The sequence below is a fragment of the Acanthopagrus latus genome, chromosome 14, assembly GCF_904848185.1.
Source record: "Acanthopagrus latus isolate v.2019 chromosome 14, fAcaLat1.1, whole genome shotgun sequence".
In the NCBI taxonomy this organism is placed as follows: Eukaryota; Metazoa; Chordata; class Actinopteri; order Spariformes; family Sparidae; genus Acanthopagrus; species Acanthopagrus latus.
The window spans coordinates 20,144,266-20,171,492 of record NC_051052.1 but is presented as its reverse complement, the minus strand read 5'-3'; the positions used below and the strand labels follow the sequence as shown (position 1 = coordinate 20,171,492).

At 41.3% G+C, this 27,227-nt stretch overlaps 1 protein-coding gene and 1 long non-coding RNA gene across 4 annotated transcripts in view; one reads left to right on the top strand and one right to left on the bottom strand.

Moving 5' to 3' along the window:
* LOC119032366 (arg8-vasotocin receptor-like) overlaps positions 1-27,026 on the bottom strand; it is a 30,453-nt gene extending 3,427 nt beyond the window's left edge. Inside the window, exons 1-3 of one of the 3 annotated variants that reach the window (XR_005078863.1) lie at positions 26,546-27,026; positions 25,904-26,024; positions 24,627-24,949 (exon numbers count right to left, since the gene is read on the bottom strand). Coding sequence is in view for 1 of the 3 variants with exons in the window: in XM_037121448.1 (XP_036977343.1) it covers positions 1,055-1,973 (919 nt within the window). In the remaining 2 variants the exon portion in view is untranslated. Of the gene's footprint in view, positions 1-1,054; positions 2,098-18,615; positions 18,679-24,626; positions 24,950-25,903; positions 26,025-26,545 lie in introns of those variants that run through there. The other 2 variants (XR_005078862.1, XM_037121448.1) reach the window with 2 other exon arrangements.
* On the top strand, positions 15,524-24,133 carry LOC119032369. Its single transcript, XR_005078876.1, has 3 exons — positions 15,524-16,222; positions 22,419-22,494; positions 23,378-24,133. It is a non-coding gene; the product is annotated as an uncharacterized LOC119032369 (long non-coding RNA).
* Positions 27,027-27,227: the final 201 nt, after the last annotated feature.

Below are 27,227 nucleotides of genomic sequence, written 5' to 3'. Positions count from 1 at the left end.
CCTCGTCCGGTTCAGAAGAAAAGCTTCTGAGCGCAGCAGTTGGACGATCACGTGTCGGAGAAACTGTTCAGGTGGCCGAGCAGCTTCACGTCCTCCAGCCTCACGCTGCACCGACGGCTCGTCTGAGTTTTAACACAACGCCAAATATCTGCTTCTGTAATTCATCATCTGGAGCCGTTTGACCAGCTGAACCAGCTCCAGGGCTCCAAGTTACAAACGTGAGGATTTTAATGCAGATTATAGTTTGAAAAGGTTAAAATATTCTGAACCGTTCAAAAAGATAAATCACGAAACAGATTCTGGACTCATGTAAATAGAAGAAGAAGAAGAAGAAGAAGAAGAAGAAGAAGAAGAGTCCTGACGAGCTTCATTAACATAAGACATGAAATTAACTGTAATTTAAGTCATTTATGTCATTTTTAAACATTTTCTGAACTAAGCTCTTTGCTTTTCAAGATGATTTCACATTTTGAGATCATTTTCACTTATTTTTAGACAATCTTTGAATGTTTTAAGACATTTTCACATTCTTTGAGATAAATTCTTTTGTTTTTAGACTATTTAGATGTTTTTAGATACTTTTTTCTCTTGTTTTTAACCATTTTCACATTTTCCTGAACTAGATTCCCTAGCTTTTAGACCATTTTGATGTTTATGGACATTTTTTTCCTCATTTTTAGACCATTTTCACATGTTTATAGATGATTCTTACTCTTTTTTGGACCATTTTCACTTTTTTCCTGGCAAATCTTCTTGTTCCACTGACTGATTTCTTTCTCGCAGGCAAGAAATATTTCTTTCCTTTTTTTTTTTTTTTTTTAACTTAGTTTTGTGGTATTTTTTCTTCTGTTGTTGTTTGATGACATACTGGAAATGAATCATGGTCAGGTTACTATAAATGGAGGGGAACTCCTGACAGCTCAGACACTATAATAATACATAATATTGAAATATGTTTAATGCATTTTGTGATGTTTAGAAAACCTTCTTGTATACAGTTTACAGACACATGTTGGTGTCACTGGACCCTCAGCAGACTGAGGATTTGACTCACCGGTCCAGGAGAAGGTCTCGTCCCACACCGACCACATCTGCACGGTGAAGAAAGGCGCCCAGCACACCACGTAGGCCAGCACGATCACAAACGTCATCTTCACCGTGCGTAATTTGGCGCGGGAGATGGTGCTGACGCTGCTCACCGAGTTCCTGCCCAGGATCCCGGACTTGTGCGCCTCCGCCACGGAGCCGGCGCTCTTCCTCCGGGTCTTGTACTTCAGGTTCCTCCAGATCGTCCTGCAGATGAATCCGTAGCAGAACACGAGCATGGCCACCGGCACCAGGAAGATCCCGGCCGTGATCCAGGTGATGTAGGCGCGCAGCCCCCACGGCTCCATGAAGTGGCCCCAGCAGTCGTAGACGGCCGAGCCGGGGTGCACCTCGCTCAGGGAGAAGATGAAGTACTGCGGGGAGCTGAGCACCAGGCTGCACGCCCAGGTGGAGCCGATCATGATGTGTGCGCGCTGCGTCGGCTGCTGGAGCGTCTGCAGCGGGTGGCAGATGGCGATGTAGCGGTCCAGGGTCATCATCACCATCATGTAGGTGGAGGCGAACATGCCGAGCACCTGCAGGTGCTTCACGATCCGGCACAGAAAGTCCGGGCCGTAGAAGCGGAAGGTGATCTCCCAGCAGAGCTGCGGCAGCACCTGGAAGAAGGCGACCACCAGGTCCGCCAGGCTCAGGTGCTTCATGAACAGGTGCATGCGGGACGGTTTCCTGCGGGTTTTGTACATGGCCAGCAGCACGCTCACGTTCCCGACGACCGCCGCGATGAACGCGAGGCTCAGGACGGTGATCTCGATCTTTGCCACCTCCTCGTTCCGCCCGAACGGGTCGGTGTCGTTCCTCTTCCCGCTCATGTTCGCCTCCAGCAGCGGGCTGAAGCTCAGCTCCTCGCTGCCGTTTCTGCCCGTCATGTTGCTGAAGCAGAACAGCGTGCGGGACGCGTCTGCTGCGGGCGCGCTGGAGGAGCTGCTGTCCGTGCGTAACCGTCAGCAAGGGAGACCGAGACCAGAACTCCGATTACTCCAACATGTGTGTGTGTGGGGGGGGGGGGTCACCGGGGTGCGCGCGCATACATGACGAGACAAACAGTCAAAAATCACAAACAAACAAACAAACAAACAAACCAAACTGACTCCACATCTGTTCCTCCACATGTGGCGCGCAGAGACTCTGGTGTGACTCTGAGTCCACCGCCGCACATCAGCTGCTTTTAAAGGCTCCTGCCCCCCAAACCAGAGACCAGCCCCCTACACACACACACACACACACACACACACACACACACACACACACACACACACACACACACACACACACACACACACACACACACACACACTTTTTCCTCCCTCCCTTCCATCTAACAGCACACAGATAAATCGGAGCCTGCAGGGAGAAATCTCTGTTTTCTGACTGTGAGGACAGAAAACTGTTTATTTGAAATGATCAGCAGGGAAAAAAGAAGCAGGATTATAGAGGATCATTTCATCTAGAGTCAAGGTGGCTGGATTTACCATCAAATATATCAGTTCTGTCACAAACATGGCCAGAAATCAGCCTGAGGTCTGGCTGAACAAGCTCCAAAGCTGGAGATGTCCCGACTTTACATCAACAGTATCAGTTTTTTGGGAGTTCTCTTAAATTTTTTATTTTTTTTTTACTCTCCACAAACACTGAAAATTGTCCCAAAGTCTCCACACAGACACACACGTCTCGACTTCCCGTCAGAATAAAAACTTTTACTGACAACTAACAATAAGAATATTGTGTTAAATGTAACAGAAAATCCTCAAAAAAGTTTTGTCCAACAAAAAACTTTTAAAAAACAAGGCTATTAAATTTATGATGACACAAAACACAAACCTCACATTTTAGTGGCTGAATCCATAAACATTTTAGTATATTTGAACATATTTCTGACTCTCTTGTCCACTGCGAGACAGAGAGGAACCTTTTTGGATTAAATGTGATTAGCGTGTCGTTAACGTTGACCTGAATGAATGATTTAGTCTTCCATATCTCTGACCATGACAAACTGTGTGTGTGTGTGTGTGTGTGTGTGTCTGTGCAGCATTAATGTGTTTATGTGCAGATAACCTGATAACCTCAGAGGCTGCACTTGTTTTCTCAGCATTGAGCTCAAACCAAACAGACTCGGTGGAAAAAAAAAACCTCCTGCGGGCAGAAAAACCTCGAGTGTTGCAGCTTCACTCCGACCAACAATCTGCTCAAGTTTTCTCATTAAGAAGATTTATTGTAGTTTTTACCTTTTGTCATTTATCTCAATCAAGTTTTTTGTGTGTTTCTGCTTGAGATGTGACTTTTGTGCTTAACAGTGAAAATGTATAGGAGTATGTAGCAACAATTGCATAATTAAACATAAAACATCTTATACACTGTAATAAAAAAAAAGCCTGATTTATAGAACAATTAATCCCTAAAAACATGTAGGAAATTGTTTTCTTATGGCTGTTCAGCATTTTCAGATAAAAAAAAACAGAAAGAAAGATTTTTATCCTGGACTCTGATTCTCTTCTGGAAATTTAAACTATGCCGAATTAGCTTTTAGCACTTCCTGTTTACAGTAAACTCATGGACGTATAAATAGCTACCACCGGATTACTTTAATACCGAAGAAAACCTAAAAATGTGACATTTCTCAAGCAAGTTCTGCATTGACCTGGACCATAGTTTTTCAGATTTCTACGTGGATTTATTAACATGTATTTGCGATGGCCATCGGCGATCGTGGCATCTCTGGAAGTGTAAATCACACTGAATGATATGAATATTTGTTTGATGTCTCTGTGTTGATATTTGATGACTTTAAGAAGTACCACAGTTGTTGTCACACCCACAGCAGCTGACCGTCCAAATCAGCGGTCAAACTACTTCATGCTTTAGCCTGTATTTGTACATTTTGAACTCAGCGCTGTTAAAAGTATGCCGAATTAGCTATTAGCAGTTCTTGTTTCCAGTGTACCAATGCATGTACCAACAACTATCCCTGGATGAATTTAATACTGAAGAAAACTTAAAAATATAAAGATTTTAAGGCAAGTTCTGAACTTTTTTGTTTTTTAAAGCAGTTTCCATGATTTCTAAGCAGGTTTATGGCTGTTTATTCTTAATGGACATCAGAGAGAATGATGTCATCAGGAAGAGTAAATCACTTTATGTTTCCTGGTTGATTTTCTGACCCCCCTCCTGCAGGATCTCACCCATGGGAGTGTTTCTGTCTCTGTCCTGCTGAACGTCCCTTACAGGCCACATCACCCTGAAGGTTAAAATGCCACCTGGAGTTAAATTACAGAGCAGCAGAGTGAATATTTCATTCCTCACCTGCTCTCGTCCTGACAGTTAATCCCGTCTGAATGGAGCTCAACTACTTTTATTGTACTTTTTATTAGGTTTTTTTTCTTCTTCTACAGTTTCTTCAACTTATGTTCACTTTCTGATGGATGTTGGAGAAGTTTGATGCCACTCACGTGTCTCTCTGTTAAATACAGCCAGCAGCGGGTTAGCCTAGCTTAGCATAAAGACTGAAGACAGGCAGGATATCCACATACCTGCATGTTCAAAGCTCAGGACATGTTTTTTCTTTGTTCGCTCTGTTTAAAATCTTTGTTTTGTGATTTGTAATTCTTTGAGCCTCTGCTTGTTGCCAGGCAACAGAATCTAGGAAGTGAGCCGTCCTGGTACAAAAATTCATGTTTTTACTCCTTTTTTTTCTTTAAGAATAAAACAGTAAAGTCGGATGTTTTGCTGCTTGCAGTGATGGAATGTAACTAAGTACATTTATTTGATTACTGTAGGATACTTCTGTACAATTTTGAGGTACTTGTACTTGTACTTGTACTTGTACTTGACTATTCTTGGTACTCTGACTCCTTTATACTTCCACTAAACCACAAAGGCCAAAGTGGAGAAGAAGTGACTGATGGATTATTTCAGATTACTATATTTATTATTAGAAACTTTCACTTGAGCACTTTATACACAATATTTTGACTTTTGCTTACTTTTTTAATTTTACAAGGCTGAGTAAATGTGCTCAGTTACTTTGAGACCACTGCCGTTGATAGAAACACAAAAGATAAACATCCATCTCCTCTGAATCCTTTGAGAGCACTGAATGCAGCGAGGGACTGGCGGACCCCGCCACTAACAGGCACCAGGTGAAAGCTGGTAACTTATAGTAGACAGATACTTTAAAACTTCTACTCTAGCACTGTTTGCTTCACTTTTATCAAAGTAATATTTCAACGCGTTATCAAACACACCAGACTTTGACTGTTGGTGCTTTTAACTGAATTGATTTGTGATGTTGGATGTTTTAAACGCTCCCTCGCCACCTCGTGTCTTCCTCCTCTGATGGCGCACTAAAGCACGCCATAATTCTTGGCCACAACTTCCTGTCTTAATGTTCAATCTATATGCAAGCGGCAGGAGAGGAGAGAGGGATCAGAAGTCTGAATGTGTTTGTCACGTTGACTTGTTGTGCACGGGCAGCGCCGGCTGCTGATGCAGACCGTTACATAATGTGTTGCGGTTAAACAATGGTGGGTAATGGCGGTGGCTGTCAGGGGGTTATAGATTTATGATGCCGCGATTGTGAAAGCTGTCGGAATCGCATAATAATGATACACGAGCGAGGCTGGTGAGGAGAAGGAAACACTGATAAGAGCTCTGATGCTGGCACACACGGGAAAACACATGTTGGGTAACGGTACGTAACCACAAACACACGTTCAGTCTGAGTTTTTGTACTTTGGTTTGATTCTTACACAAACACAACAGGATTACGCTAATATTCACAACAAGAATGACCCAGAAACGAGGACAAGATGCGTTTAATCCAAACAACCTGCATGAAACTGAAGCACAAGACACAATAAAATCAATCACAGTGAAGTAGCGTGTTTTCACATCGACCCTGATCTGCTTCAAATCATGAGACAGCAACGACGGCCCGTCTGTTTTTACTTCTTCTTAAATAAAAAGTATTTTATCTCACGTCGTACATCCGGAGAGCTGTTCTGAATTTAAGCTGCAGAACAACGTAAGAATTAAAGCTCATCAATAAACTCCTGTAAACATGTTGTTCCTGTACATTCAGGCCTTTATACACAAGGTATGACTTCTGTTATTACTAATCGGGATGAAGGTCTAAGGACTGAAATAAAAAAAATTTTCTAGGTCCTATCATAAGGACATTATATTTTTGTGATTGAATTCCAATTGTGAGACTCAAAAATCGACTTTTCTTACAAACCTTTAAAGGACAGTGGGCAGAAGTTGTCTCTTCTCTACGGTCTGAAAACGTTTGCAGATTCAAATTAAAAAAACAAAATATATTCTGTTGATAAAACACTATGTTTTATCGCATGTAAGGAGGGAATTCCACAGATGTGCAAGATATAAGAAGATAAAAACCTTTATCAGCTCAGACATTAAACTAATAAACACCTTAATGCAACAATAATACACCCAAATCCCTCTTAACCCCGCTAAGATCGGGCTTCTGTGTAGAACAGGAGCGTGTAAACTCAGCGTTTACACCTTTTTATCACCTCGGCTCGGCTTTCATCCAAACATAAGACCCTGGTGAACGCACTGAAGTGACGACGCGTTATCAACATCTGGTGATGGAGCACAAATAGAGACGGGAGTTGGAGGTGGAGCCACGTTTAGTCCTCTGAAAGCTGCTCAGCTGTGTTTTGTAGACAAAAAAGTTCAACTTCGCCGGCTGTGAAAATAGCTGGATCACCGACTGAGCCGGCTAACTTGAAGGGGGATAAAATAATCGACTTTGCGAATGTTATCGGGCCAAATGGCTCAAATCATGATGGTCATTCTGTGGCGGTTGTGACGCTCACAGCCTTACCTGTGGGAGGTGTGAACAGGGTCGACAGGTGAGTTTTAGCGGGTTGACCCGCGTTTAAAAACCCTGTGCAGACCCGCTAATGTTGGTGGAAAAGTATAAGTCTGCTGCAGTAATGTGTGAATCTCAAACAGGCTCTTCTGCGTAATGAGCACTTTTACTTTAATATAATGCTTTTATACTTCAACAAGGACTTCTGAATACTTAGATAACTGTAGGAAGGAACGAGATCTATGATACATGTTGGAAATTAAGCCTCTAAAACTTCTCTGGATCTAAAAAAATGAAAAAAGAAGTCTGGACCAGGTCTGAATCACCAGAACAAATCAACAGTTTACTGAAGCTGAATATTTATCGAGTTTCTTTAAACAATCATTGGCTGATTTATAGATTACCACATTATCATCAAGTGTGTGTTTTTTTCCCCTGAGCCAGCAGCACCGGCGCCTGATCCAGGTGAATCATCGGTATTGATCGACAGCACTATCAGGACTCATGAGGCCATTTCCTGCAGCGAGACTGTAAATAAATCCCACTTATTGCCCCTTTGAGTTTAGTTCACACTGTTCTTTAATTAACTATACATTATCCCAGTGGCTCTGCTGGGCTTCTCTATTATCTCCCCGGGTCCTGTTTGGACAGTTCAATACTACAGTAATTCAATACTAAGTCAACAGTGGTCCTTGGGGCAAAATCTGAGGAGCCGGCGAGGGAAAGAGGAAATACAGCAGAGAGAGTGAGAACGGATATGAACCGAGCTGCCAGTGATGAACTGGAGTTAAAGTAATAAACCGCAGAGAGAAAAGAGACCCTGAGGGGGAAAGTTCTGCTTTTTAAATGTTGTTAGAGTCAAATTAAAGAAGTCGTAGCAGTAAAAATTAAAAGTTAAAGAACCCATATTGAAGAGCCGTCCCTGTCGGAGACTAATGAAGGGGAAAAAATGTATGTTCTAGAATTAAAGACATAAAGTTTGCACGTTAAATATGAATCATCTCAACATTTCTACAATATGTGTCATCAGCAGATTTATCAGAGACTGTTTGAGTCAATGAGTCCAATTTTTCGAACCACGTTTGTGATAACAGAACCGCATCAGTTCTACAAGGTGTCGGGCTGATAAACCAGGTATGCTTAACGATGTGTCTGTTTGTGGCAACAGAACCAGATATTTTCAGCCCGAACATGATCTCTTCCTCACCCTAATCAGGGATTATTGTGCCTACATGTAACCAAAGCATGAGCGCAGCGTTGTGACAAGAGAGAAACAGAAAATTCAACCTAAACAAGCAAAAAAGTTGCAACACAGTTTGAATTCAACTGTGGTTTTGTCAGAAACACACGTAGCTAACAGTGGAGTCTCACCTCCATGTTGTCAAATATCAAATCTTTGTGTGGAGGCCGACCCGACCCACTAAACCAAACCGCTGATATAGAACAACCCGACCCAGGATCGCTTATTGCTCCTTTAACAGGAGGATTATGTGAATGAATATTTCCCGAGTGACTTCTTGGAGTTTACTCAACATCTCAGATATCTCCACAAAAAAAACTTCTCAAACTGCTCATCCTGAAGTCAGTCCCTGTGATCTACCTACTGATCACCTGGAATTAATGACGTGTGGTTTTTGAATCTGAACATCCTGAAAGACATAAATGTTGTGTAGTCCAACCCTCAAATTTCGGCCTTAAAATCTTCAGCATTTTATTAGAAAGATTCACATCTCAGCAGTGCAAAGTTTTCCTTTATCAAACGGAGCTCCAGCTGTCAGGTAAATGTTGAGGAACAAAACAAAACGACTCAATTGGTCTCAAATGTGAGTCTTCTAACTTCAGAGCTGAACGCCCCGCCTCGGCCCGGCGCTGTGTGGAAAATGGCTTCATAATTAAATGTGCATCATCTGAGCGGCAGGACCCGTCAACACCGTCACGTCTGACGGCGCTGACTCACTCGGCGAAACACATTCTTCAGTGAGAAAAACGGCGATTGTGTGAAACTTCCCAGTGGGAAACAGTCGATATGAAGCGTCGGCGTGCTGCAGGAGGCTTTGTTTTCTCTGCATGTGTGACCGTTTATATGCAGTGTGTGTGTGTGTGTGTGTGTGTGTGTGTATAAACTATAGAAAGAGCTATTTAAAAGTCTGATCTCACACCATTGTTCTGCTCTGAGGTCCTTGAGCCTCCGAGAGATTAAATGTCATATTTAAAGCCGTCACAGGGTAGAAAAACGCTCGGGAACAAAAACAAAAACAAAGAAGCTCTAAAAAGGTTGTTTTATACGTCGAGTGTGTGAGTGATGTTCACCAACAACAAAGGGGATCAACAGCCAATCAGAAGACAGAAGGGTTTCTATATCAAATATCACATTTTAGACTGCAGTTTAGAATTGTTTTCATGGTCATTAACGCGCTAATCTGTGATTTCTGTCACCAATCAAAAAGACTTCTGATGATTTATGGTAGAGTTGGACCTTCAGGAGGAACAAACACCTGGAGTCTCATCAGAATCTGCTCGGATCCGGAGCCGACGGGAGGAGAGCTCAGAGATTAGTTCTTAAATTTTGGGATTGAAAAGGTGGATTTATCTTCACTCCTGTTTATTAACCTGACTGCAGCAACGATCCGGAGGGGAAATGTTGGTTACTTCATGAACGCAACGTTACAGAGAGGAGAGAGAGAACCAGAACCAGAGACTCTGCTGAGTGCTGAGTTCAGTCAGAGTTAAACTCAATACAAACACAACGACACAAACACACCTTGTGAGTATCTTCACTCGTAGTTTAAGATTAAAGACGACAGCACAGTGTTATAGATCAGTTCTGCCTTCCAGCTGTTTTGCTTTACGACCTCACAAAAGCACTTTTCTGGGCCCCTTGTCTTGTTCCAGATGTTGTTAGGAGACACATCTCACATCTAAACTGCTCATGTTTCCATAAGAATAACTGTTCAAACCCTCCAGTATTTCACACAATAAGCAGTAACTCACTCCTGACCACGTTGGTTTACCTTGTGACCCCAAACACTGACATTTGGATCCACTGGACTAAATAAACTGTTCAGTATATATTTTTGACCAAACAATAAAGATTCAGGAACACAGAGCCTGAGCTCGGCTGGTTCGGCGGGTCAGCGCCTCCACGCTCTGTACATTTATCTGGACATTACTGATTGTATGAATCTGATGTCTCAACACTTCCTGTACAGTATGTCCGGACCAGAGTAGCTGGTCAACGTGACTTTCGTACTTCACTAGAACCAAACTAGTTTTTTCCCCTCAGGCTGTAGTTCAGCTTCCTCCAGTGTGAAGTTACCTGCTTTCAAAAGTTCATGATTACGTCCCATTATGTCGCGTATGTCAGAGACTTGGACTCCGCGGAGAGACAGTAATCCAGATTAGATGAACAGGGTTGTGAGGCCCTTCGGCACCACGTGTCCCCGCTGTCAGCCTCTCCACACGAGGACGACGAGCTGTAGATCTGCTGCAGAAGAGATGATTTCCTGTTGTGTGGTAATGATCCTTAAAACTATTGATTAATGAAGATTAATGTGTCATAAAGTGGAATAATTAGCTGTCTTACTGGACTGTTTGTATGAGTTTGGATGAAGAAATATCGCGTTAAAAAGCTGCAAAGTGTTTAAAATAATCTATAATTAGATGTGTTATTTATATGGTTATGAAATGTATTTTTAACACATTTTGTGGATAATTGTTGGTAATTTGGAGGTAATTTCCAAAGAAATTTCAAAGATGTTACTTGGTAATTATCAACAAAGTACCATAAAATGTGGATTTTAATGCAAATATTTACTGGAATATAATGTGTAAATGCACAACTTTTACTTTTGACTTCCACCACTGATACCAGCGGGTTCTGACCGGTCACTGTGACTATTACAAGACGACCCATATAATCTGATCCTGATTGAATTAGCGCCTCTCTGTAAAGAGCGATCAATGTTTGTGAGACTGCAGACTGTCCTCCAGCAGCGCATATTTTAAAAAACTAAGCTGTAAAGTGATCACAGGCAGCAGATGTCTACGTCGACGACACTTCGACAGCAGACTGGAAGTTAGGAGGCCAAACAAAAGAAGCCGGTCATTTCCTTGTTGGTAAAAGATCAATATCTTACCCAGGAACATTTTAACGCCTCCGTCATCTTTGTTATGTTTCTCTCCCTGTTGAGGAAACGAGCCGACAGCTGGATTGTTTGTGTTCTCTTTAGTTTTCAACGAGTGAATCAGCTGACTGCCTCCGGAGCCTTTAATTATATCTATTTCATTTGATCATATTTACATTGATTTCATCTTTTCAGACTTGGCTGCCGTACATCAATAACAATACGATTGATTTTAAGGACATTCTGTGCAGACGTGATGTTCGACAATCATCCAGATTCTAGGAATGTTGATGTTTTCCGGAGGATTTTCTGGGGATTATTTTGTTTGTGCTTCTACAAAAATGATCTGCTTTCCTTGACTCGCTTGCTTAAAATGAAGTGCTACTGACAGACGTGCTTCATCTCTGTGTGTTGCTGCAACACCGTCAGAACCTTCAGACTCTTCCTGTTTCCAGTTTAACTCGTGATATTTTGGTAAACAGCAGACTTCCACCTTGGTTAAGTTTGAAACGGTGAACAGCACGTGCACACTTACTGTATTTTCTGTTGTACACCAACTTTACCCTTGGCTGTAACTATTTTAACTACTAGTTTAACCATTTATCTGTTAGTTTCAGCTTTTGTTTTGCACTTTTAACTGCAACAAGTAGTGTTTCAGTTGAAAAATCGACCTCCTCCACAGTCTTTCCATACACCCCTTAAAAACTCCAGAGGTTAAAGTCCACAAGTAGCAGAGTTCGTCACAGCAGAGCAATGTGTATTATTATCAGTGTCTGTTTGCACGTGACTGAGAGGCTTCATCGTGTTTATGTTTTCTATATAATACCCTCCTCCATCCTCCTATTATGTTTCCATAGCTTGTACATGTGTATATTTTGGGGAATACTTTCCTACAATCATCAGACATGGTTGAGGAGTCAATCACAGCTGGTATGTGCTCTATTTCTCAGGAGCGTATAGATTTACACCACTTAACTATACGTCTCTATCTATAGGAGCTGTGTGTGTGTGTGTGTGTGTGTGTGTGTCAGACATGAAAGTACAACATGTGATTGTGTGTGTGTGTGTGTCAGACATGAAAGTACAACATGTGATTGTGTGTGTGTGTGTGTGTGTGTGTGTGCAGTTGGCCGTGCTGAGTGGATGATAAGAGGCTTTAGCCCGACGAGCTGTTTAACAGTGAAATGTGTCCGGACTGATACGCTCTGATCCCAGACAGGAAGTTGAACCTGGTTCAGGTTTTTCGCCATCAGCTCAGTCTGATGTCAGCAGAAAATGGTTTAACCAATTAAATATGCGCCAAGCTGACGTGCCAGGAAAGTTGTCTCGTAGTGTCATTTGGGTCGTTGTTATTTAAGGCAGATCATTAGGAAGTGTTCAGAGTCGAGATCAAGTCGTTTACGATGACGCAGCACTGAATAATCAGGGTGTTAAGTGGGTCACGTTTGACACTGTTGTATTTGGAGTTTGGAGTTTTTGTTTTCAAGTCTCTATACAGTCAAGTTCAGGTCAAGTCTCAAGCGTATATTTTGGGGGATTAAAGGATAATTCTGGCTTATTATGACATAAGAGGCCGGCGCTAAAACAATGCATGGGAACATGTTGGTAGAGGAGGTGAAATATACAATCCAGAATTCCAGTTTGAGTGACGGATCAGATGAGGCCAGTAGTAGACTTTTATAAGTTATAGAAGGTACCTGAAGCCTAAATTACAAGGTAAACAGTATAAATACAATAACCAAGGGCAAGACACTAAGGCAGACGGGAAGGCGTAAAGAAAAGAGAGGTTTTATGAACTGAAGCATAAACAAAAGCGTGAAAAAAACTAATGAAATACAAAGCAAAAGAGAAGAAACCGAGGTAAGACCAACGTGAAAACAAACTAAAAACAGGAAACAACTAAACTGTGACAGGTCTTTGCAAAAGTTTGCCACATCCCAATGAAACAGTAACCTATTGACCTTAATATAAATATTTTCATATGGATTAAACAAATGTGTTGAACTGTTACATACATTTTGCTACCATGTGACAGAGCCAGGCTAGCTGTGTTCTTGCCAATTCCAGTTTTAGTGCTAAGCTAAGCTAGCCTGATCAGATGACCCTGTATTAGTGCCTGACCCCATTTAAGGCTGTCCCCAGAAATCTCCCCATTTTTTGATAAACAGTTTGCAAATTGTTATTAAAGTCCTCTGACAGGTCTTTTCCTCCAACATCTCAATCAGGATGGGAAGCTGGAATGATGGGAAAATGTTATTTTGCTGTTTTCCAGGTCACATGTCGTGTAAATGTAGAGAATCTGACAAACTGTTAGCATCTCACTATTTCAAGGTAAAACTACTTATGTGACAACGTGTTAGCTAACGTTAGCATTCAACCACTTTCAGCTTCCATCCTGTTAACCTGTTAACCTGTTAACGTTAGCCAGGAAGTGGTTGAATGTTAACGTTAGCTGTTGTCTAACAGAAGCTCGTCGCTGATCAAATATGTTGTTTAACCATCTGCCTTATATTTTTCCAAAATATCGAACCAATTTAACGAGGCTCGAGTCTACAGTTCACTGAAAAAGGGTCTAAACTGAGCAAAGCCACTGTGAATCAGAACTAATACTCTTGTGTTCCATGTCTTGTTCTTTTTCCAACCCCGTCCTCATTCAGTTAGGCTAAGAAATGAAATTACAGTCAAATCACCCCATGGGTTGAGAGCTAATAATGAGCCTGTGTTAACTGTTACAATCTAATTAAAAAGGGAACCAAAGAGGAGACATGTCGTGAGGAGAGAGGACATGGAGACGGGGGAACACGTCAGACTTCTTATGCACTTAAACTCGCAGGTCACCGGGTTCGTCTGCAGAACTGTTGATTGGTGTGAAGCCAGAAGGAAAGAAGACTGATGTGAATGTCAGCGGGAAAGTTAAGTGACTTTTATAACAGCCAGTCGAAGTGAAGGAGCAGAGCAAAATTACATATTCCAGAAAATACAAAAAGAGCTGCATGTTTTTCTCAGACTGAGATGGTTTCCATGGTGAACACTCTACTATTACTCTGCTGGCAAGTGCTGCATGTAAATACATACATACAAAGATTTCTTCAGCCCAACAATCGAGGGAATTATCACACTGCAGACACAATCATGTAGAGTAGTACTGCTTTTACCTCTTCAGGGCTCTAAAATGTGATGATAGGATCCATTATTCAGCTTTTAGCAAGTCCAACACAACCAGCAGACTTGATTTTATTTTATTTTCACATCGTATTGTGAAAACGCAGCCCTAAAGGTCTGGTTTTGTTTAGGAACAAAAAATGACTGGCCAGGGCAAAGAGAAGATCACGTTCACCTGGTTCTGTCACCTTCAGTGTTGATGAAAAATGACGCCATGTTTCTTTAAAAATATCCGTTGGTTTTGCAATTTGAAATGTGTAAACATCGTCTCACACGGTGTCTCACACGGCCGTAACGTCACATATAATGTGTCTGTGGTTTGCAGAAACGTATATGCTGTCGTGTCTCGTCTAGTTAATGTTGTCTTGTGTTTTCACTCTTGTGTTTCCTGTTTCCTGTCTAACACTCCTCTCACTTCACCTTCACTTCCTGTCCTTGTGTGTTTTCCCACCTGTGATTGTCTGCTCATTGCACCTGTGCCTCATTATCCCTCCATTCTGGGTTCAGAACTGTGTGCTAAGTTTCTGACATATGCACACAGCTCATTTTCACTTTGCATTACTCGAGTTCTTTATTTACATGAAGGCATTTAGACACCAGGAACGTGATGAATAAAGGACACAAATATGCTAAAATACTATATGGCTTCAAAAGTGAAGTTGCAATCCTGCTCCAAATTTATGTTGTGACGCAGATAAATGATTGCATTAAAAATGAAATGAACGCAGAGCAGGCAGAACAACGACTGTTTCGGGGCTCCAGTCCGGTCTGCAGTGATTTATTAATGTGTCAAAACGTCAAAACAACGAACAAACGAAACCAATCGAGGCTGCTGAAGATCAGCTCCCAACTTCTGTGAAGTGAAATTACTCTTTTTATCAAAGCAATCTGGTTGATTTGAAGCTCCTGGTCTGTCGGTAAATCCTTAATATATTTGATGCCTCAAATGTCTAAAACATTGAGCCAATAACATCCACTGACCAGTTAATAATATTTCTTTCTGGTTCAACACTGCAATACGTCTAATAATCAAACTACTAACTCTGAAACTACACTGTATTTACAAGGAATTTATACTTTGCTCCTCTACTTTCTCAGACATTAACGGCAGAGCCGTCAGATGCAGAGACAACACCGATCACGCCCTCGATCACACTTCACATTAACGCCATCTGCACATGCAAGAACTTTCAAAATGGAGGCGAGCCCGTCTGGCACAAGTTCGTCCCCTTCTGTCACCAACAAACTGCCTCGTTCTCGCTGCTGCATGAATCTGAGCGAGCTGGGAAACAGACAGGGATGCAAATGTTTACGTCGATGTGACCGAGTATATATATTTCCAGTCTGTATGTTCTGATGTGTGTGGAAACTGTGCCAGCTGTGAAAACAAATGTTCCTCCTTTTTGGGGGGATTTCTACTAGATTGCAGCTCTATAGATGTTTTCCTGCCTCTGATTTACACATTTGTATAATCGTTGGTGCAATTACTGAGTCACTGATCGTGAGTTATTCACACACACTTAGTGGGAATTTACGAGGAGACAGAAGCCGCCAACAGAAGCTCTTTAAGTGATGATGATGAAGTGATAAAGAGTATAACAGGACTGCCTCCATTTTCTCTAATGTTCACTCTGCTAATCAGTCGGTCCAGGAATTTTAATCGCTCTGTCAGATGCATATTATCACAGTCCTGACATAAAAATTGGGGTTTGTTTATTTTGTTCCTGCTGTGACCTGATTTTTAAAAGGCGCTTCTATCTGACCTCAGACCCGCGAGATTCAGCAGATTTCACACCGACATTACCCACAGTGCCCCGCTGTAATCTCTGCTCTGGGAATACTGGAATGTGGGAGAACTAAAGGGGTGTTTATTTTCAAGAAGCGTGGCAGTCCGAGCGCGGAGGATTGGAGGAGGCATTCAGGTCGCTAATTCTGCGTTAGCACAGTGATACAGCTGGTTAAAAAAACACTTCACACCAGGCTGGAGACCCTGTGCACGGTGAGTGGGTACAGAAAACAGACGGATGGATAAAAATAAATGAAATGCTGAATGTTTACCACTTGAACTTTGTCTCTGCTTGTCATATCAGCCCCCTGTCAACAAATCTGATTACATTGTTGTGTTCAACCTGCAGAGACCTCTTGAATGCAAAGATAATTGTGCACTTGATATTTATTTTAGACGTAATCACGTAATATGTGAAATGGGAGGTGAGAAACGGCTGTTCGAACTAGCAGAGGGTGTATTTTCTGTATGAAATTGTATGAAGAAAACTTTCACAACACAAATCATCAGTTGACCGTTGTTGCGTAGCTAGGGCAGCCATTTTAAACTGTTTACGTGACGGTATACTCCATACAAACTGTCCGATGTACACAAAGTGAGGCTAACTCACTGAGCTAACGTTAGCTAGCACAGTGACCGGTGAAAGAGGTAACATGAAGTTCGGTTGACGTATCTGACCTGCAGTTTGAAAAATGTTGTTGGTTTAGTGGTAATTAACGTAACGAAGATTGTCTACTAATGTTAGTGGTGAGTTTAGTAATTTGAGGTGTGTTGTTTAATTTTTTTTTTAATTTGCGTCATTAATAAACAGAATTTTTCACGTTGCGGGTCAGATATGTCGACTGAACTCCATGTTACCTCTGTCATCGGTCGCTGTGATAGCTAATGTTAGCTCTAGCAGTTTGAAACACACTTTTCTTTATGTATTTATTCATTCTTCAGGTCAGGTATTCCACCTCTGAGCCCCTCATGTGCCTCATGTTGACCCACTCAATATCCTGTTTCGTGTAAGACTCACCTTTAATGTGTTGGTTTTGGGGACCCCTCATGACGAAACTCGACCACTGTGGCCAATCACTCAGACACTGGGTCCTCTTTGAAGGGCTTTGCTGGGTCAGAATAAATCTTTCAGTTCCAATAACGCGACTGACGTGTTGTTTCCCGGCCTGTTTTGGATTCTATCCAACGGCTTTACATGTTTTCACTGGTGTTTGCATGTACTATGATCTATTCTTGTTGTGTTTATGATATTACGAGCAGGACATTAGAGACGGACTGTGGCACGGGATGTTTATACGCAGAACATCAGGGGGCTGTAGGGGAGCTCAGAGGTCATGTGGTCACATCCTGTCTTCATATGTCAAAATGTTCTCCCATCATCCAACACGTCACGCTCTAATTAAATCTAACCCCATTTTTTATCAGCTGATCCCGACTTGATGATTTGTTCTCACTTTGGTATGTGCAAGGTGGATATAGTTTAAAGATGGAGGCCACGGTGGGTAAACTGGAGTTATTTGTACTTGTACGGTGGAAAAGATTTATTGGTGTGTGTTGAACCCACATGGCACACGAGGGAACGTTTCTCTTCTTCTTGTCATGAGAAGTTTTGGTTATCAGTGGGAACTGACACAGTTTCTGACTCTGCCTACTGACACGTAGCAGAATGTGGAAAATGGGTCATTAGCCGTGTGTAAACATGAACTTACTGACACTATTTGAAGATAAACTGAGAGCTACCAATTAAAATGATTCTGCAAGCATTATTTCCGCCTTTTTCAAAGGAACATAAAACATTTGGGACTTTATTTGTAGCTGTTTTGGGTTTTTGTCTTCACGTGTTTTGAAGTTCTCTTTGTACAAGTTTTGTGTCTACCTTGTTGGGTTTCTTTGTAGTCACTGTATGTCTCTTTGTAGTTGTGGGTATTTGTCTTTTTAGTCATGTGTCTCTTTGTAGTCGTTTTGCATCTCTAGACTTTTGTGGATCTCTTCATCGTCACTGTGCGTCTCTCAGCAGTCTTTTTGTAGTCACTTTGGGTTTCTGTCTTTTTGGATCTCTTTGTGTGTCTCTTTGTAGTTGTTTTCTGTCTCTGTCTTCTTCGGTGGCTTTATAGTTGGTGTGTGTCTCTATCAGTGACATGCTACAGGTGAACACTGATATAGATTCAGACACTGAACTTAACTTTTTAGTTCACACTGCAGATGACGAGATATTGACTCCGGTCCAAAGCTTTCTGCCACAGCAGAGCCACACTGACACTCCATTGGACGTATATTATACTAAACATGAGCAAATTATGTAACTGAAAAGTGAAAAAATGTCTCCATGAAATCTATACTTTAGATTTATGACTGTACAACAACAACAACATGTTCACAGTTCACACTTCAAACAGAGACGCTCTGGCACTCTGGGCCTCTCAGTAATCCATCAAACTCACATATTTCATCTAGAGAGGTCGACAAATGTTAAGGTGGGTTTGGACAGAAGTCCAGCTGGAGTAGAACAACTTTAACAGTGTAAAGCCACATTTTGATGAAAAAGAAATAATCACCAGCTGCCTTTTGGCTGTTAGTGTTGACATTTTATATCATGTCCTTTTTACCTCCCGGGCTCCCGACTCTGATCGTCTCCTCATTCCTCAGACACAGAAGAACATCTGGTGGCCCTGAGGTGCAAAACACAACCAAGGATAATAATTCTTGCAGAAAAGATGTAACTGTAATCGTTCAGAGCAACAACGTACAAAACAGCACAGCACGAACAGAACAAATAAACAAACGGCTCTCATTTTCTGTGGCGTCGCCTGGCATTTTGCACATCAGGGCCACTGAACATTGATCACGGTTGAAGTGCTGTAGCTGCTTTTAGTGAGTTAGAGAGTTCACAACTAACGAAGCTACAGAGAGCGATAAAGCAGGCAGAGGTTTAAATCCTCGCTCGGTCTGATCTAATTGAGTCGACGGAGCTGTCTGTCTGCATACAGGAGATGCCTTCGGCTTTTCAGCAGCTTATTTTAAAAGGCTGTGAACCCCCGAAAGAGTACACACACAAGCTATGCAGGCTATACATTGTGTATCTTTGAGGTTGTGTGCAGATGATAAATTGCTTTAATTGGAGCATTTAGATATCGAGCCTGCGGCAAATTGGTTCCAGACAAATAAGATAATATACCACCCACTCGTTCCTGGCCTTGAACCTCTGTGCTGCCTGTGTTTGTGTGGGGCAGGATGCTCTCGCTCAGGGCCGATCTGTCCCGCTGCAGCAGAGCTCTTAAAGCCCACGTTTGTTTGTGCAGCGACAATGATGAATAACACAAAATAGTTTTGCGCTGCACTCAAATACACAAAGTACTAAATGTGATCATTTTCCCAAAGAGGCCACCAGAAAAAATTTATTTGACTTTTAACTCATCAATTTGAAGATTGTCCTTCAATGTCACTTAAAGGCATAGTTCTTAAAATAAATAACATGAAGTTACTTAGCTTAGCTTAGCTTAACTTAGCTTAGTTTAGCAGAGAAAACAGAAACAAGGGGAAAACAGCTATTGACAGGATCCTTGTGGTACTATCAAAGAATCACCGCTGGCTCTGCTAAATCACATACAAATACGTTTAATTTCCCGTAACTTCTTCACAATAAAAGCCTGCTGTTATTTCGTCATTTAAAGCTTTTATTATGAAGCAGCATTACAGGAAATGTAACTAAACACAACTCTTGAAACAGAAGAGCACAGCTGATGTTTGAAAGAACAAACAGGACAAGTAAAAAACTAAAGAGATTCAGCTGGAATATCTAAAAGTACTGAACACATTGACTTTTAGAAATATCTTTCTCTAAGACTTCATGCACAGCTATGAGTTGAGTATCGGTTTGAGGGGGAAACAGGTCTTCATTACGAGTTGGCTGCCATTGCGAGACGTCGCAGCCTTGCCTTCCTCCGGAGCAGATCCATCACTGGCCCCACTCGGTCGCATTAAAACTGGTGATGAAAAAATAAATCGCCAGTTTGACGCAGCACAGCTGAAAGTGCTGGTTGCAAAACGCCTGTAGAGACTTGCTGGTGAAGCAGTGAAGCATTTAGTGGCTAAAGAACCATTAATTTGGTGGTGGAGACCAAACATTGAGCCAAAAGAGAAGAGAATACCAAATTTATATTCACCAGGTGAAACAAACACAACCACCAAATGAATGCTGGATGAATATCTGTCATGATGACGTGTCTGCAACTTCCCCCGAAATGGGCACAAGAAAATTCAGCCACTGGAGGTTTGAAACCAAAAATAAACCCTCATGGAAAAACATCCTAAAGACTGCAGTTTCTTTCTAGGAAATTTTAATGGGTCCCTGAGGGAACAATAAATTAAAACGCTACCGTGACTTGTGTTTCCAGCCTGAAAAAACAGTTTTTACTGTGTTTCTTTATCACAGGGGGAACTTCTATCCTTCTTTCGCTCCCTCTCGCTTTGAACTTTATGTGCTGTCAGTATCTCTGTGAACAGAGTTGTAATTTACAGCTAAAGTGACTAAAGATGCGCGCACACACACACACACACACTGGCCTCTACTGGCTCTGGTCCAAAGGCTCTGATAGCGATTAAGCGTTTAATGTCCACTCTGGAGGAACGGCGGGATTTCTGTGGTGGATCAGCACAAATTCTCATAACCCCCTTCACTCGCGCTCACAGATTACCTGATCTGACGTGATCTGTGTTTGATCCCCGTTTTATTACATGCATTCTGGTGTCTGCGGACGGATGGCAGCAGCCTCGGGGCGAGTTTTTGTTGTTAAACCTTCTTTGCTGCAGGCCAACGAGGCTCAGGGACAGTACAGCCTGAGATACTTCACCTGCAGCAGCAACAACCATAAGGGGCAGAACTGAAACTGAACAGTCACCAAACTGAGAGTTAACTGACTGATATTTGAAAAAAAAAGGTGGATATATTAAGAAATACACTTTTTGTTCTCTAGTGAAGAGTTAAGGGAGAAGATTGAAACCATTCTCATGTCTGTAGGTTAATATGATTGTTTTCAGTTAGCTTAGCTTAGCACAAAGATTGGAGATGGGGGAAACACCTAGCCTCTTCAAAAACCTAACGTCAGATTTATATATAGTCACCTGTAAGGTTAGCTAATGTTAGCAAAACACTTCCTAACTCGCTAGCTAACTAGTAGCAGTTGGCTGATGTTTCATAAAGAGGAGTTAGCCTAATGTCATATACAGAAATAGCAACATTTTAGGTTTGCTAATGTTAGCAAAATGGTACTTCACTCACCAGCTAACTAACATGCAACAGTTAACTTACTTTACATCAAGAAGAGTTAGTTTAGTGGCAGATTTACTTACGGTCAGATCACCGACGTCAGCCAAACGGGACCAGTACCACCTTGTTTATTGTTTAGCTTGTCCGAGCTAGCAACAGTAACTAAGGGAGGTGGGACTATAAATCAGCCAATTCATTAAAACAGCTCCAACAAATGGATTAATCTATTTGACTGTTTGATCTAAACATTGCATTCATGGTGTCTCTTATGTAATTGTGTCATTATGATGATCACCGCGCCATCACAACGAGTTTGTAATATATAATTGTCGATCTTTATCTGCTGCTGCTTCCTCTTTCTCGTCCTCGTCCTTCATCAGTCACCTCCTTTGTATTCAATCAGCTTCATCATGACTCCCCGCTAATGGGCCTTAAACCTACAGAACATGTTCATCCGTTAAGATAACGATCTGTTTACAGCCCTGACATGTATATTACTGCATCGCTAATGAGTCATTTATGGAGTCGACTTCATTTGCGGCTCAGACTTGAAGGCTGCGAACAACAAATAAAACAAATCCCAAGAAAACACTTAAAAAAAACAACAATGGATGTATGCACTAAGTGGTGTTTGTATAGCAGCCTGATATATCTTCTTCCTCTGAGCCGCAGAGCTTCATTAATATTAAAAACACATCAGTGAGCCAGACTGTAGTTTCTTCGATAATGCTTTATATTGAGGTCGTGTTGGGTTCACTATCTTGACACCACAGTTTCAGACAGGCTTGTAATAAATCACGGAAGACGTAAACAGTAGACAAGACACATTTACTGTACCAAGAGAGAGGTCTTGTGTTAGTTAAGAGATATTAAAGCCCTTACAAGCTGTTTAATGACGTATTTATTGACCCTTATGAGGATTTAATCTCCCTTTCGGTCTAGTAGATGCAAAAAAACGCAAAGTTAACTGTTAGCAAGTGCATATAAAAATCTGTATTAAACTTTATAAAGCAACAGTAAAGAATGACATCATAGGTAAGTTAGTTTAATAAGTCATGTGTTCAGCTGATCCTCATCAAAACAACCATTCAGGTCGACTGTGAAAACAACTTATTACAACCCACGTTTGCTGTCTGTTGTTAGGTGTCGACCTCTAGTGGCCATAGTCGTTATTACAGCAGGAGGACAGGGCTCATTTCCTGCTGCTGCAGCTTCACAGGTAGGTTGAGCTGGAGCTCATTTTTAAATGTTTCGTATCATCTTTTTCATTCTGGATTATTCTGCTGATTCTCCATGAATCCATTGATTGTTTAATGAGAAACGTGGAGACAGTCAGCCCAAAGGTTTAGTCCAAACCTCAACATTATTACAAATACATTCAAATGACATCGCAGGAGGAGTTGGGGGATGAAAACATTCGCTGGGCTCTTCTGTATTTTCCCTCATCTTCCACTTCACGACTCGTTCTAACCTCCGAGACACCCGCTGCTCCTGGTGCTTTACAGTCGGCACAGAAACATTCCGTCTTACATCTGAAGTGGTTGTTTTCTTTTACCTCGAAGGCCAATTTCTCCCTCACGCCCACATTTACAGAGCTCTGTGGAGAATATCAACATGTGGAGGCACAACAGAGTCTGAGCACAGGAGCAAGGACGCAGATCACTGGAGTGAAAACATGTTTTGCCCACTCAGTTTGCTGAAAAGATGTTTGAATGACCCTTAAAAATGCTTCTTGGGCCACAAAAATTTTGTTTTTGCAGGAAAAATCATTGTCACTGTGGCTACAGAAGGACGACACAAAGTGTATGCTCCTGATGTAGAAACCAGCAGTTATATGAAAGGTGATGGAGTAAAACAGAAGAGTCCGTTCAGGTTAATAATATCCTCTCTGGATGTCAGAAAGCTAAACATTCCTCCAGTTACGGATAAAAGTCAAGTGAATTCACAGAAGTATAGATTAAGCGAGCTGTCTGATTAGTTTGGTTGAATGTTACGTCTTCCAAAGCGTGAGTCAGTCCACAAGAGTTCAAATTTAAAAAGTCATATTGTTTGAGGTTTCACTCATTCCTCAAAGCTGTATTCAATCTTTGTGCCTCTCTCAGTTTCAGGGAATCTAAAAAAAAAAAGGACATCGCCAAACTGGGTGACAAAACCCAACATATCGACATCGTACGACTTCTGATGAAGAAATGCCTCCAGGAAAATGAAAGAACAGACTTCAGAGAGGAGGTTAAAAACTGTAACAACCCTGCGAACAGAAGCTTCTTCGAATGAAATCCAGGGAACAACATCTCGATAATCAGTTAGAAGTTAAGTCGTCGGGTACCAAGATCCACTTCAGAGATCCAACTGTGCCGTGAAGTAAAACAAACTTTCTTTTTCCCCAATAAAAGTGATTTGTGGGCTGAATGAATCACTGTGAACCCTCAAGAAGGTTCTGTTTTTGTCTGTATCCATTTGTTGGTTGGTTCTGGATCGATCGTGAATTTCTGGTGTCAATCTTGATAAAGAGACAGATGCAGGAATTTTCTTTCTCACTTCCTCTTCTCAAGGCCTTGGCAGAGGCACTCACTCTACTGATTCACCCTCCTAGTTTGACTTGATTCTTTCCCTGAACGTGGCAAATAACTTGAATTTCATAACCGCAGATTTACGTTTGCAGTTACACAACTACAGATCTCCCTCCTGCTGTACATGTTGTTTCCACCTGCAGACATAATGTTTCCTTACATTCCTCCAGCCGACCTCGCTGTCAGATTCATCCATAACGGGTCAAAGTGGGAGGAAAGGACAAGTTGTGTATCCACAGAAAAATAAAACAGCTGCGTTTAATTCCTTCTCCTTCATATTACAGCTGAAATAGAACTTGTGCTGTAAACACATTCCGTCCACATGAACAACACGCTGCGCTTCTGTAGTAAAAACTGCGTCTGGTTCAGATTAAGAACGTAGAACAAAAAAGACCGGCCGCACAAAAGACAAATCACTGGAGGAGATTTACGCTGTTCCTTTTATTGATTTCCTGGAGGAAACACGTTGTTGTAATTCAACATAATAAATTGTTCTTTTTTAGGATGACGATGGAGGAGATGTAGTCTTGGTAGGAAGGCTCACGAGATATTAGCCAAACTAGCAACGAGCTAGTGTGTCATAAGGCAAAAATGGCACAAAAAAAAAAACGATTACAACATGTACATTAATATGTGAACACTTCAGAAGGTGATAATGAAGGTTACTGATTACACAATTGACCACAGGGATGGATGCGATTGATTGGCTAAAACAATAATGACATTAAACTCATTGAAAAGGATCTAATATAAGAATAATACAAATGAAAATACACTGATACAAAGGGGTTTGAGCTGTATTATATTAGACATATATATTTTAGAGGAGAAAACATGTTTGAGAGGAAATAAAAGGGGTTTTTTTTACACCATAATACACCATAAGAAGATATCAGAGTCAGTGTTTATGTGGAAGTATCCGTCAGGTGGAAGTCCTCCCTCGTCACCACACGGTGGAGACAAACAGCCATGAATGTTTGTCTCCATCATGTTTAACCTTCAGTGAGGATTGATGTTGAGTGTAATGAACACTGTGAGATATATTTCAGCTGAGCCGCTCCGTCACTGTGATTCAACTTAATCATTCAGCAGGAAAATGGTCTCCTGTGACAGATGTATGACATAATTACATTGTTAATAATGACACATTAACGTGTAAGCAGCATTTTACTGTTGGAGCTGCTCAAGGTGGAGACCTGATGGTGTCAGGCACCTCCAACGGGTCACCAGATAAATATGAGGGATGTAATGATTGAAGAGAGATTATATCTATTCAAATATACAAATTATATTAATTTTATCAATTTGTTTTTTGTTTAAAAAAAAATAGTATCTACTTCTTTCAGCCTCAATTATGATGAGTTTAGAGTTTAGATTAATTTTTTGGTGGAACCACTAATGACTAATACAACAACATAAAGTGGAATACAGCCCCAAGTCACAGCTATTTATGAGAGGTCACGAGTCAGTACGGTTCATCTTTGGTATTTCTGCTTTATGATTTACAGAAAGAGTCAAAAAAAAATTAAACAACAGTACAGGCAGAGAGCACAGGATGCTGCTGTAAACTAAAAATACTAATTAAATGGTTGAAATAGCTTCAAGAAATGGTTGAAATAGTTTGCTAAAAAGTAGTTGTTGAATGTCTTAATAGTTCACTAAAGGGGAGTAATGTAGTTAGCTAAACGTAGTTGTGAAATGTTTAGATAGTTAGCTAAAAGTAGGGGATAGATAGTTGGAGTCATTAGCTAAAAGTTGATCGAACAGATAGCTTAAAGTAGTGGCTATATGGATGAAGGAGTTAGCTAAAAGTGTTTAAATGTTGAATGTTGAAATAATTAGCCAAATTAAGAAGGAAATAGTTAGCTAAAAGTAGCTGAGACATGTTTAAATAGTTAGGTCAAAGCAGTGGATAAACAGTTGAAGCAGTTAGCTAAAAGTAGAGTGAACAATTAGTTCAACTGTCAGGTAGAAATGAGCAAACGTTAGTGGATAAATAGTCTAAATAGTTAGCTAAAAGTAGTGGTCAAATGTCCTAAAAGTAGAGTGAACATTTACCGTAAAGCTGCAGTCAGGAGTTTTGAGAATAAAGTGGACTTTGTATGATCACAGCTCCCAGGTCAGTTCCTCTTCCTCTCTGCCTTCTAAGCCCCTCCCTCAGAGGAGCCTGCTGTGCACGCTTGTAACCATGGTAACCGAGGACGCCATATAACCAAGACCGCGCACTCAAAAAACAACAACAACATAAGCCCCGACTGTTCTACTTCTGATCAATACAACTAAATTACAATGAGGAGTGCCTCCTGCAGAGTCACTGTAGATATACAGAGCAACAAACAATATTCCTCACATCGCTGCAGACGAGTTACCAGCTAATCATTCATGTAACCATCATCACCATGCTGCCTTTCTGAAGAATGAGTGATGTTATTTCTCTAAACCAATTCAACCACTTCAAACACAAACTAACGTTACAACTGCCCGGTCACTTGAAAGACACTTTTGCTAACCAGTAGCCACAAAGACAAAGCTAAACAACGGCGTAAGCATACAAGCTAACAAGCTAGATTTAGCAACAAGCTACGTAGCTCGACTTCAACATCGTGTGGCGATATGCGCTATTACAAGTATTACTGTAACCGCCGCCATCTTAGCCTTGTGGTTATGCCATAGAATTAAACATATAAAGCAGGTTCTTACCTGTCCAGCAGAAAAGCAGCTAGATCTGCGTCGCTCCTGAGTCCTTACAGATCCCGCAGCTCCTCCACCTCTGAAATGATGCGATATTTATTTATTCCTTGTTTTCTTTCTGGCTCGGTCCAGTTCGTTTTTACCCTGCTTTTCTTTTTTTTCTTCTTCTTCTTCTTCTTCTTCTTCTTCTTCTTCTTCTTCTTCTTCTTCTTCTTCTTGCTCTGTTGCTTCTCTGCCATTGTAGCAGTCTGAGCTTGATTTTGAACTTATCTGATCGGGTGAGTGACCCGGCACTGCGCCTGCGCGGCGGAAGGCTAGTGTGGCGTGTGTGTGTGTGGGGGGGGGGGCTACAAACAACATATGCACGCGCATGATTGACACTTCTCAGACATGTTCCTCTGCTCTGATTGGTTGTGTTGATTCGGGAGCGGGAAGACTGGATCGTTCCACAGCTGACCTGTATATTATTCTACTGTCAGGTCATAATGACAACTTCAGCAAATATGACAAAGAAATAGTGATGGACTACAACTTTAATAACATCTACAATTTAATATAGGTGATATTTATTATTATTATTATTATTATTATTATTATTATTATTATTATTATTATTATTATTATTATTTATTAACCAACAGCTTGTTTTTAATCTTCCTTCATAATCAAACTTGACTACAGTCGCTGATCC